At 40.4% G+C, this 13630-nt stretch overlaps 1 protein-coding gene across 1 annotated transcript in view; it reads left to right on the forward strand.

Annotated features, from left to right (window-relative positions):
• The window catches only part of FAM91A1 (family with sequence similarity 91 member A1), a 28109-nt gene extending 22028 nt beyond the window's left edge, over positions 1–6081 (forward strand). The window contains 5 exon segments of the mRNA XM_039548963.1: positions 64–171; positions 432–555; positions 1602–1671; positions 2994–3154; positions 3156–6081. Coding sequence (XP_039404897.1) covers positions 64–171; positions 432–555; positions 1602–1671; positions 2994–3154; positions 3156–3186 — 494 coding nt within the window. The 3' untranslated portion in view covers positions 3187–6081.
• Positions 6082–13630: the final 7549 nt, after the last annotated feature.

A 13630-nucleotide genomic window follows, 5' to 3' on the forward strand; every position in this document is an offset into this window, starting at 1 on the left:
TGGGCAGAGGCAACCAAACTTACATTCATGTTCGTGTTTATGTAAGAATTACTTTGCCTTTAGGAGAGACTGAACTAGCATCAGGATCTGATGTAAATGGGAGCACAGAATCATTTGAGATGGTAATAGAAGAACCCTCAATGGATTCTGCAGTCAAGCAAAGCCTTGAAGGTAAAAACATGACAAACGGCTTGTATTAAACATTTACCTTGTTTTTAGGGATCTGAATTCATTGATTATTCTCTGGGGCAAGTCCAATGCTAAATTCCTCTTCAGATTCCCTTATATATTTGAGCAGTTCAGTAAATGACCTGTCTTCAAAAAGCATGAACTGTCTACTGGATCCAGATCTAAGACTGTTGACCCCCCAATGAGCTTTCTTGCCTTTTTTTCCCTAACACTTCAGTTATCTCTTGTTTTTATTTCTGTAGTACCCACAACTGAACTGGAATGGGTTCCCCTGGAATTATGCTTTGGCATTCCACTTTTCAGCTCTGAGTTGAATCAGAAAGTCTGCAGAAAAATTGCTAGTCATGGATTATGTAGAAAAGAAAGGTGAGCTGTAATTTATTGGCTGCAGCTTTAACAGATAGTGTGTATTATGTCTGGAGCTTCTGTAAGAAGAGATACCTACAACTACATGACTATAAAGCAGAACTGAGCTATGTTTATAGAGTAGGTAATTCTGATGTGTAAGGGAGTTGTTTTTTGGCTCATAGATAAGTACAAGTAGTCCTTAGTTGTGGTAAGATAAAGATTAGGCTTTTTTTATAGTTTCTGTAATGCAAAAATTAATTCTTTGTTGTAAACTGTCTATGAGCAGATCAGCAAAAAAGTAAATTTGGGTGCCTTCCTACTCATTTTCCCTTCCTAGCCTAGCACAGGCTTTTTTTCCTCCTCCTAATTGTTCTGTAGTGGAGGAGGAAAGCTTGCTGGTAATGCTTTGATGTAAAATGCATTTAGCTCTTATGGAAATTTTCTTTACTGTTGGTATCATACTTGGTAAGTTTAGTCACAGTTTATGATCCAGCTATCTAATGCTTTTTACTGCAGCTTTTCTTTATGAAAGATTATTCTTTCAACAATGGGGTTTTGGGGTTTGTTTCTCTTGTTTTGTGAGGGATTGGGGGTTTTTGTGGATTATTTTTTGTGGCTTTTTTTTTTCCCCTAAGGCATGATTCTGGAAATCAAAAGTAAGGGTGCTTGAAAATAAGCTTAAGGTTCTTACAGTAGTTGACCTGCTTGTAACAGTGTGTCACTAATATATTTAATAAAAGTCATGTTACCAGACTGTCCTATATAAGAATGAGTCTAATATATTAGTATCTTACATAAAATAATATTTTTCAATTGCAGTAGTTTCATTTTACTTAGTATAAATGGTGTGGAAAATAGCTTTTACCTGACTAGACTCGAGCAGATGAGTCAAGCACCTCTTCAGTGATTACCGTATTATCAAGCTTTATGTGTGAAAGCTTTTAACTTGGTCACATGATGTTAGATACTACTGGAGTTATTTGTGAGCAAGTTACTACATGGGTACTTTACTAGTGAAAAATTGTGTTCCTTGACCATAGCTTCTTTTCTTTTGTTTTTTCCAGCCTTCAAAAACTCCTACATTCCAGTAGAAAGCTGTCTCTTCAGGTCCTTAATTTTGTTCATTCATTCCAGGTAAGAAGCAATAATAATCCAGATGTTAATCATTCTGTATGGTCTGTCATCCCTTCCTACCCTCTTGCCTTTCTTGGGTGTATGGAAACATACGTGGTTTGTTTTATTTGTCTTTTCTTCAAATGGTACCAGTATTAAGCACTCAAGTGCTACTTGAAGGACAAAGCAAGTACTTCTCTATCCCTTCTCTAGCCTCACTTAATACTTGTATCAACTCTGTGGTTGCTCCTGGTGCGTAATTATTTTCATTGTTTTTTAGGACACTTGCTCAGCAGAGTTGTCCTTCACTCCTCCTGCTGTAACACAGCCTACTCTGCTGGTTATGTGGTGGCTGCTTGGATATGTTGGAGAGATTTACTGCTAACCAGGGAGATGCTAATTTTATCTGCCTCTCAAGTCAATATGTTTCCTTAGAAAAAAAAAATATATTAACATGGATTTCATTTTTGTACTTGTCCTAAGATCCTCTAGACCTTAGTGTTCAATGAGTATAAATACATAAAACGACATACTCTGGAAGGATTGTTTAAGAGTGTAGGTAGGAAATAGGGATCTTGTGTAGTAAGCAAAGAGGAATGCCAGGTCTGCAGCCTGCTCTTAATTCTGCATGGAAGCAAGCCATGTGCATGTGTAACATGGGATCTGCTTAGCTGCTCTGTCTTACAATACTTTTCTCTAAAACTCTGGGTTTTCAATAAGATAATGAATTTGCAGGTTATTTAACCAGGTAGTGTTATGGACGCTGTGATCCTGAAACTGTCTCTTGATGAGAATGTTGGAGATTCCCAGTAGGTTTGAAGCCCTGAAACCAACTGTCTGTCTCAAGTGACTCCTGTCCTAATGTGTTAGATGTTATCTCTGAGATACACTTTTCTACTTGATGACTGTAGAAAGGGGGAAAAAAAAAGTGCTGATGAGAGTTTTAATATGAGAAAACCAAACTTCTGAGAAATAATACCTTCAGCATATGGTCAAGTAATTGCCTCCAAATACATGTATCCATCTTAGCATGGTAGAGGATAAATAGCAGTCTGATAGCTGTCCTGAAGATTTTAGAGATTTTCATTTATTTTTTCTAGGTCTTCAGTTTTAAGTCCCAGTTTTCCCTAGAGGTTTGTTGGAAGGCAAATTATGCATGCACAGATGCAGCTGAGGCATCTGTATGCTTATTTAATTTTGTTTATTCTGTTTTTACTTCATAATTATTTGGTATTTATTGGATTATAGTAACACACTTCAGAAACTCAAAGTGTATTTGCAGATTAGATTAATCTGTCATATTCTTTGCTTTGAAGACACGGTTTTCTTCTTTTTGCTTTTAGGAAGGTATTTCAACGCTGGATCAGCTCCATGATGCTGGTTCTTCAAGTTCACTTCTGCAGCCGATTTCTGCAGATATGGGTGTTCCTCTTCCTGCCAAGAATCTCATGTTCAAGGAAGGTGTATTATCTGAATGGAATGGATGGGCCCCTTCCTCAGTTTTTTTCAACCACACCTAAGGAACAAGTCAAATAGAGGTTTTGTGCATTGATCACTAAATGCCTTTCTCCTATTACGGTTAATTCCTAGTGCCAACCACTAAGAAGTGTACTGCTGCTGCAGCATAACCCATGTAAAAGTAGTGTTACAAAAATGTGTTGTGTTGCAGTATTGGGGAAGTACTTAAACTGTCTAGAACTTGTTACTCATTACTGCATATCTTGCTGCAACAGAGAGCTTTTTAGCTGTCAGCACTATTTTTATCTTGAGACAATCTTTCTTTTATAACTAAACATGCCCTTTCTAGGCTTTCTGATGATTGTTAAATTTCTATGCTGTCACCACAAAATTGCAATAGTAGTTTTCTATGTTCGTTACTCAGACATAAATTCTGTTTAGTTTTGTACTGTATTACTGAAAATCTTTCTGTATAAAGGTAAGAGATTTGATTCTTCCTCTGAAAGCTCAGTGATACCAACTGATTAAATAAAAGTATCATGATGATATGGGGCATTAAGGATTGTTGAATTCTGTAGTTCAGCTTAATGCTGGGGCCTTGACAAATCAGTACAATGGAAGGAGGAGGCTGAGTTAGGGCAGACTCAGTGTCCTGCTGATGACCTAAGGCCACTGCTGATGAGTGGTTCACTTCCACCCCGTCAGTATTTGGTGGAGGTATGGAATTGTGGAAGATTTGAGGTGGTTATCTCTGTTCGCAGAGTTCTTAATGATAATTGATTCATCCTCCTCTTGGTGTGAAACCAGGAGTGTCTGAGATTTGATCCCACTGGGAGTCTTTTGCTGTAATTTGAAGCTGGTGATGATTCCTGTGGGCAAACTTCTGTTGTTATAAATTGAATTTAAGGTAGATAACTAATTCTGTCCTGTTGATTAATGTTTGAAAGAACAGAGGTCTTGATTTTTCACATCAGTCATTAGCAAAGGAAGATAACAGCAGAGGATGTGAAGACAGAAACTTCAGTGAATCTGTGTTCCTTGAACTATTAGCTGTTGATCATGACAAAAATTAACAGCTGTTTCATCTAAATAATGTTCTGGCTTTATTTGTAGGGGATGACTTTATGTAGCATGATTTTACTTTTGTTCATATTAGGTATTAACAACTTACTGCCAGCTTTAAAATGTCTGTCCCGTTCAGCACATGAGGAGAACAAGCGATGCAGTGTGTTAAGACTTCTCTGCTAGCTCCCTTCTTTACTAGAACTGCCTTGTTTTAAATAGTCATAACTAAAAGTGAGACTTTATCATCCTGTCATTACTATCCTGCTACACGTAATAGCTCAAGGATCTGTGGCACAGATGGTGCTGAACAGCAGCAAGGAGAAAAATGGCAACATTTGGGTTTGTGTCCTGTTCTGCATGAAAAAAACACGTCAAAAGCTTGAAGAGGACAAATCTACCATGATAGGATAAAGCAGTGACTTAATTTCCAACTGTGAAGATCCCATTCTTTTTCATTGGCTTCACGTGCATTCGTGAAGTGTAAGAGTAGGACTTGTGCTGTAAGAAACTGAAAGTCTATAGTTCTTCAGTTTGCTCAGTGCTGCTTTCTTGCATCTGTTTTTTTCTGGAATTTTACCGGCAGCAGCTGAGCTTAGTAGCATTCTGCATATGTCACAGTTACATTATCCATATAAAGTTGATCATTTACACTACAGTGACTTTTTGTACTGGACATGCATATTCTCCATAGCAGTTTTTAAGTTGCCTTATTTCCTCCAAAGTAAATTGAAGAGGAATTGGATGTCAATCTGCTAGAAATAGCTGAGAAAACCTTTACTGTGAGAACTGTTATGTGGAGATTAGGCCAGTACCTGGCACTGTGGAGGAACTTAGTAGGAGGTGATGGCTTACACTTTCAGGGCTATAGATGTTACTTTAAGTGCTACTGTGAGCTGCAGTAGGTGAGCTAGTTTGCTATGTTGTATTGAATTTTGCCATGCACTATCCATACTAGTATGTAAAGTGATGATAGTGCAAGTTGTATAAAAGTTTGAAAATAGATGAAAACTTACTGTTCTCACTGCATATTCTTCAGTGTTGCTGAGTGAAGGATATCCTTTGTTATTAGGTTGTCTAAAGTAAAGTTTCTAAACAAAAGTAGCCTGTTCCTCAGAGTTGGTTAATACCCATAAATCTTACAGTTAATGGTGAGAATTCCAGATGTGTTGCAGTTTCTTAGAACTCAAGCCACCCTAATTTAGGGGCTTCAACACTAGTTTAGGAGCTTAAATATTCAAATCTGCATATCTGATGTTTACTGAATAAATTGCAACCAAAGAAGTCTATTGAAATTCCTGACACTAGTACAGCACCAGTGCTTGAGATGGTCAACAGGCTTCAAACTATGTGACTTTTGTTTTAAATACAGTGTAAACACCCAACAGGTCTCAAAGATCTTCATACCAAAAGAATCTATTTTATATTGTTTTGCAAATAAAGACAAATCAATTTCTTCAGGTAGTTTTATTGACTGTGGGGAAAATCACGTGCATTACATATTGTGAAGCTGTTTTAAGTTTCTGTTTCAGCAAGATTTTTAACTTGCAGAAGACAGCTTGGCTTCATGCTCTGGCACAACCCAAGTAGTACTGAAGCTAGATGGATATACCTGAAGATGTTCAGGAGCCAGCTAAGAAGTGTGTTACATTTGTTTTCAGTTTTTTTGATCATGACTTATTGCACTTTTTTCTTTTCCTTCATTGTTCTCAAATTTTCTCTTACTTTCTTCAGTGTTTCAAATGGTTTGTATTTTGGAAGTTTTAAGTACAACTGTAACTGAATACAGTTGTGCTCCTCTAGTGTGACATTGTTAATATTACACATTGAATTGTACAAAGTCTGTGTTCAGTTAAATTATTGGCACATGTAACAAATGTTTACAAATAAACTGTGGTGTAGGTCAAACCATGTGCAGCATCCTTCTCATGCAGTACTTTTATTCTTGGGCACAGCTCTAAAATGTCTCTCTGTCACTGTAGTGCTCAAGCCCACCAAATGTCATTGAAGTATCTTTTTCCCAGTACACCAGCAGTTCTGCAGAGATGCAGTTTAATCAGTGGAAGCCCTCTCTTCTAGTGTGGTCTTTCCCATGCCAAGTACTTAACCTGTGAGGAGAAGGGGAAGGATAAGAGCATTGTGTATGCTGCATCTCCTCCAGCCACAATCTAAACCTGGAGTTTTGGATGCTGGGTATTTGAAGGCACTTGTGCATGTGGTGTCTTACCTGTTTGCTTTGGCTATGGACAGTTTTTTACTAGGAACTTGAAAGAAATGAGACCAAAATTCTTTATGTAAGGTCATGCAGGGTGGGGATTCATTTTAGCAGTATAACTGTAATGAATCTGGCGTCAATATGAAAAAAAGAAATACAGACCTAGATGTTGAAAGAAACCAAATAACCTCCTCCTTGTGCTTAAACCTTCCTTTATTCTGGCCTGGATTTATTGAGAATGTGTATGTAACTACCTTTTTCTATGTTTTTCCTCTTCACCATTTGTTCCACTGGAAAACTCCTGATGTGTGTCTCTAACTTTGTCATCGTGATAGAGCTCAAGGCTCCTTTTGCACCACAAAGAAATGTATCTGGTTTTATTGTTCAGCACTTGAAGCTAGTGTTAATCCTCCCCCCAGTCCCCTGGAACAAAGCCAAGCTTCTTAACGCTTCTTGGAAATGGCTTTGGATTACTTTGATAATCAAGATTGCTTTCTTAGGAGCTACTTGGTATGAAAGATATCTTTTGGAAATGGTCCTCCTGGTGAGGGCAGGTTGGGGCTGGGCAGGGTATAGGAATGGAGCTGGGCCTGGAAACATGGAGTCCTTGTGGAGCTGCAGTGAGGTGCTGAGCTCAGGGTTCCATCTGGTACACACAGAGTTGAGTGAGGTGGCACAATGGCCTCAGGTTGTGGCAACCTGAGTCTCTGCCCTCAGCTACACAGGCTTTAGGGCTTTAGGGCTGCACAAGACTCCTGTGCAAACTCCTTTGTCCTTGATTGTGCAGAATTGCACAGAAGTGAATTGAAAGTATCACACTGATGGAGGCATTAGTTTGTGACACCTTTGATACATTAAATTATTACATTCAGCTAGGGAAAAATGGAAATGAGAAGAAACTAATGACTAGGAGACAGGAAGGATAATAGTCTAGAAAAAGTGTTGGGAGAAGGGGGAAGCATCTTTCTGACTTATGTCATAGAGCTTGCTGTTAACAGAATAAAGAAATGGAAATACATCTTTTAATTACCTGTGCTCAGGGACCATTCCTTACTCATCCCTGCCAAAAAAAAGGGAAATAATCTAGACACAAAAATGATAAGTGCCAAGGTTGTGAGCAGACAGGGAAGTAGGGAGTATAAACAGAATTGGAAAGTACTCTGATAGCTTATTTTTTGAGCTTTCTGAGCTTCAAAAAATCAGCATGAATTGGCCTGGATTGTATGTTCACAAGATGTATTAAAGTGTTGAAAAAGTGTATGAAGTATTACTCCAGTCATTTGTAAATTAATTCTGATTGAGTAGCTGTGTACTCTGAAGCCATCTGCTTGTTTAACTGTACCACAGTGTGAGTGATGTAGTAGGACTTTTCTAGACACACAAGTGTCCTGTAGGTGTCAGCACGTCTCTTGCTATTTTCCTGACTTCCAGCAACAGGAGTAGCAGGAAAAAACAGTGGATTTTTGGAGGGGTTGGTTGGTTTTTTTAAATTAAAAGTATTCAAGTGGATGTTCTTTGCTAGTGAATACTATTTAGGCAAAGTTTTATATAATTAACTGGCACAGCTGTCCTTACTCGATAAAGAGGCTTCAGAAAATTGACTTGGTTAAAATGCTACATACAGAATATCATATAGCTATTTATAAAACTATCTAAACAATAGGACTAAGCCTTTGGAAAATATTGAAACAAATGACATTCACCAGCTGTAATGTGCTCTGCCATATGTGACAGCATCTCTTAGGTTAAGCATTAGCTCCAGGTTGGCAGAGTTCTGACTTTTGAAGCAGTCATGAACCTCAGTGTGAGGTATAGGACTTACAAGCAGCTGGTTCACATTCATGTTTGTTCACCTGCTGTAAATCCAACAAGGGCAGGCATACTTGAACCCAGCCTTCCTGGAGCACTGGAGTCCAGCTCTGGAAGGGTCATTCAGTTATGAGTAAATGTGTGTGACTCAAGTGTCTGAGCAACATGGAGAACTTGGGTCTGAAACACCTTGGAAGAAGGAGGAGAAACATGGTTTAGTGCTGCTTACAGAACATTTATTTTATAATTGTGGTTGGGAGGATGAAAGAGTTAATTTAAACCTTCTTTTTAATGCATAGGAAGAAAATAGGCATGGAGCACCCTCTCTCTTGAACTTGGTACTCTCTCAGCAGCCTGGCAAGTCTGATGATATCAGCATAGCCACTTGATTCAGAAAGAGATTTGGGGTTTGTATTTAGAAGACTGCTGAAGTTCAGTTTTGTAGCATTCTGTGCTTTTCTTGCTCTATATTGATCCTGGTTAGCATTTTGTCTAGGCTGTCTCTGAATTTCTGACCTCATGAATTAACTAAAGAGCTCTTTTCCTTGACACTTGTTTCCAAGGCAGTCCAAGAAAGTATTATTAGCTGAATTTCCATACGGCAGTTTCTAAAGTATTAGTTTCTTTGGCTAAGGAGTGTGATTTTGTTGGCTCATATTCTTCATTAGACCAACACTTCTTGCCCTCTTCCTAGAGAGCTGATGTCACAACTATGCAGAATATGTTTTGAGGGGACTGAATGGATGTCAGTGACAAAACTGAAGGTTTATCCATGGTAGCACATGTGATAATATTTCAGAAGAGGGAAGGTGATACTCCATTTTTATCTCTAATCTTCAGCACAGATGCATCTGAGATCCATTACTGAACAGATGGCAGGATCTATATAATTCAAGTGTTCTGCACTTGTCTTGAGGATGCCTGTACAGGAGGTGAAGGTGCCTTGAGGTGGGAGTGAAACAAGATAAAATAGAGCCTGTTCCTCTGGACAAGACAGTTTGGAGACTATCTTTATACTTGAGCTTATGCATTGAAATAATTAAATTATCTAAGTCAAACCTGAAGATTGAGTTGGTGAAGCCAGGAGCTCCTGAGGAGGTCACTAAACTTGTTTTCAGTGAGGTGAGTTGGGCAAAGGCAACCAGCCTCGTGCAAAGCCAGCAGTAGTGAAGAGTTTGGTCTTGGCTACAAAATAGACCCATGAAGCTGCATGAATACATGAAGTGCCCAAGCCAACTTCTACAAGCAGTCCTGCATAGAAAATGCTGATTTGCTGAAAGGGAACTACATGGGCCTGATATGCCTGGATGTGTGCAATGGATCCTTTTCCCTGCAGCAGAGACATGTCTGCAGGGTACTCAGTCCCTGCTTTGAAACAGGTGTGCCATTACTCTGAAGCAGTATGATCATCTTTGCTGTAACTAGTATAATTCATATAAATAGCTGCATATTATGGAATGAAACTCTGAAGCCAGCAATTAGAAAAAAAATAATCAGCATTCCATGTAGGAGAATTGTTTATAGTCCTGGCTCTGAGTTCGGCAGAACAGCTGCTTTGTTTATCAAGGGGAAAATCCAGCTACTGCTTTCTTAGGATGCAAAACAATCTATTGCTTTTTTCATAAACTGATTTTTAACTCCCAGCCAGTGGGACCAGTGTGCTGCTGATACTGGAAGAGCACCAGTTGCTGCCTGACTGGGCTTTAAAATGTTCCTAACAGCAGGCAGGACTTCTCCAGTCCTACAGGGAGCAGCCTTGTATTTAAAAAATGATACTAATCTATTGCAGAGAAGTGTTGTTGTGTCTGATTCTCCTAGGGTAAGAGTCAAGAGCAGCTACCCAGGAGCTCTTGATTTTTAGAAAAATACTTTTGTTTTTCTAAAAAGACCCTCTCCCTTCCTATCTCTATTCATCTGCATCTCCATCTCCAGAGTGGATGAGCTCAGTGTGGAGGTTTAAATTTCTGACTGCAGCTCCTGGCTTGGGTTTTTCTTTGTCTTGCTTTCCTTCATCTTTGCAAGTGCCCCAGGGCTGATGTGGCCCCTGCTGTGTGCTGGCAGTGGGCCCTCACTGCCCACTGAGAACCCCAGCAAGTGCTAGTGTGCTGTGCCTGGCAGCCTGAGCTGTATCCCCACCTGGCCAATTGCCTTTTCCCAGGAATGACAATTGTATAGTGCCCAGAGCCCAGCTGCCAACAGCTGTGTGTTTTTGCAGTTGGTGTTTGTACACCCACTGGGTGAACACCATCACTCCCTCTGTGCTTAAAAGGGACCCCTGGACCACGTCAGCAATGTCTGACTCCTTTGGACCATCCCACATTAGCAAAACAAGGCTGGACTCCTTGCTGCCCTTGCAGTGGAGTGGGGGGTGGCTGGCTTGTTCCAAACCCAAGCTGGTGCCACAGCCTGATGGATTACCTTAAGTAATTTGTAGACAGGTGTCCCCTGTTTATGCTTTGCTTTTTTGTGTGCTAACAGTCACATAATATTTTGTGGGAGGAGGGAAGGAGAGAGATGGGAAGAAATTATTCTTAGTGCAAGGATCTTATTAGTAAAAAAACACAAGAATTTTTAGTGTTCGTAATAGATTTTCATTTGCTTCAGTAGAGAACAGCTTTAGGTGGATTTCTTAAAATATTTAGATGATAAGCGTAGTTTGATTAAACACTATGTGGTCTGCTGAAGTATTGTCATGATGGAAAAAATCTCCTGAGATCAGCTAGTTTGTGCTGAGATCAGTTAGCAGCACTGGTGAGATGATTCAAAGAAAGGAGCCTGATGCTGGGGTACCTCTGGGCTCTTAGCAGCATTGCAGGAAATGAAGAGTAGAAATTGATGGTACCACACAACTGAGGAGACTTGCAGGAATTTTACTGCTGTTGCTGCTGCATTCTGTGCCAGGACTGGTGGGCCAACACTGCTTTTGCAGATCTTTCCACTCCATTTCCTCTGGCCCTGCTGTCAAACCCATGACTTGCTCTGTGTTGGTATTACAGCACATAACAGCTCTTTGGGAAGGGTTTTTCCCCACGACAGAGTTGAGCTGTGTCTTGTCAGCTGAGGCTCCTGCCTGTGCCTCACTGCTCACCTCCCCTTCTCACTCACAGGGCCTTTACCCTGCTTGACAAGAAGAGATGGACAGCAAATGTGTCCCAAACTGCTCCTGAGCATCTTGGGGTCTTGTCATCTCAGATAGCCTCAGAAAGGTCTGTGCAGGGGTCCCATGGCTGGAAGGGACAACTGGGCCCCTGGGCAGCTGTGGCCACTGGTGTGTTAAATAACCAGCAGAGAGGACTCTTGAAAGAGCTGTAGCGTCTCTGTAAGAAGAAAGGTGTCTCCTGAAGGTGTGCACGGAGAACAGAGGCTTTCAGAGCTGCAGAGCTTATGTAGCCATTACATTTGAAAAGATTGTTCTGTGCACAACAAAAATTAAAAGATTGATGTTGTCAGAAGCCTTGCAAAGTGTTAGAAGGGGGGTTATATGCATGGAAAAAATGCAGCAAGCTTATTTTTAATTCTGTGGACCCTTTTTAATTGTTGTGTCTCTGAAATAAATCTTTCCAATCATAATCACTACAAAGTTTTCATTTTTCTGGAGCAGGGAATTGAATGGCATCTCAGGAAGAGGGTAATTATTCTTGAAAGAGGAGATGTCAGTCTGAAATAGGGTTATTTTTAACCTGGGATTAGGTGTCCCCGTGGGGTGTTACACTGCCATACCTGAGCTGCTGGTCTACTGGAGCATTTCTTGCCCCTTCCTCTGTCTTCACGTCTTCTTATAGGTTTCAAATGCTTAAATTTTGCTTTGTCATACATTATGGTCCCTCAGGTTTAAAACTGGAGCTAAATTAATAGCAAGCGTCAAACTGCCAATCCCACTTTACATACACATGAAGGAAAAAATTACAGAAAATGTTCAAGTGCTTCAAAGAAGTTATCAGATGAGCTTACCTATCAAGGGTGTTTTTAATCTCATGCATGTCTGGTAAAAACTGTAGCTATCCTCCAGGGTCAGGCTTGGCTTGGAAAAAAAAGAAAAAAGATTTTGCAAAGCCAGGCTCCTACCTCCAAACTAGTTTGGACTTTTGCAGATAAACGTGGATAAACGTCGGGGTCCCTCCCCCCTGCCATGTGGCCCTGGGAGAGGGGCCCTGGGGGGGAGACACGGGGTTTCCCTGCCCCTGGTCAGCCTCGTTCCCCATTGGTTGTTTTGTGTTCCCCTGCGTGGGTAAGGACCCTCGGGTCCCGGGATTGAGCAGTTCCTCGGCAGAGCCCCGGCCATGCGGCTGGAGAAATAAACATCTCTGAAACATCTATCAAGAATCCGTCCATATATATTTCTTTTCCATGGCCTCCTTGTTTGATACATTGTGTTACAGAATCCCCACTGTAGCAGATAAAATGGGATACCACCAGCCCTTCCTGCCTTCCATCCTGTTTTCCTCAGTAAATTTCTGCCCCAGGGACCTATGTGGAGGTTGGACACCCTGCAGTTTGCTCACTGTGGAAAGCTCCATGGAGTGTTCCTCTTCCTTCAGTTTTTATAGTATTTTCTCTTAAAAAATGTTTAAAAGAGGAGGGAGTGAATGGTGTACAACACTGAAGTAATACTGGATATCACTTCCCACTTGGGAATATTTCCTGAGGGTTTTGGCTTTTTATAGCAGCTCCAGTGAGCCAGTTTGATGTCTTCGCTTCTCTGACACCTGACATGTGCCAACAGCAGGGAGATGGAAAGGTTTCCTCTTGGGTTTCATTGAGCTCCCAGCAGAATCCAATTCTGAGCATGGTTTTTATATATATTTAAGATGTCCCCTGTAAGGATATATATCTATCATCTCCTTGCCATGATCCTGTAACCAGATACCTAAAGGTCCCCTGGCTTCAGAAGTCAGTCCAGGAAAGTGCTTTCTTGAATTATCTGGGACTATAAAGCAATTACAGCCTTAGCACGTTTTCCCTCAACAAAATGGTCAAAATTTGCATTTGGGGAATGTTGTGCAATTTTTACCTGCCCTGATGTGAAAGATTGGCACTGGTGTTTTATACTGGGGGTGAATTAGATTCCTTTGCTGACTTACTGCTCTGCAGAAAAATAAAATGTCCCCAGAGTAGATTTACTTTTTCATGCAGTGGGTAGGGGGAGGCTCTGGTGCTGCCTTTGGAAACGTATGCTTTGAAGCAACTATGGAAAATGATCCAAGAGTAAATTTCCTTGCACTGGATCATTTGAAAAGGCTGTGGAAATTCATGCCTATTATTTTTGGGAAGAAAGATGTCATCACCAAATATATTTTAATTTCTTTGTCTTGGTCTTTCTAAAAAAGCACTGAAAAGGTGGAGGACTGAGTGAGAAGCAGTGACATCTTTCACAGCCCCTCTTTGCTCCCTGCTATCTTCAGAGGTAAAGAACAACAGGTGTAAACTGGGCACAGG

Source organism: Corvus cornix, chromosome 2, assembly GCF_000738735.6.
Source record: "Corvus cornix cornix isolate S_Up_H32 chromosome 2, ASM73873v5, whole genome shotgun sequence".
Classification (NCBI taxonomy): domain Eukaryota; kingdom Metazoa; phylum Chordata; class Aves; order Passeriformes; family Corvidae; genus Corvus; species Corvus cornix.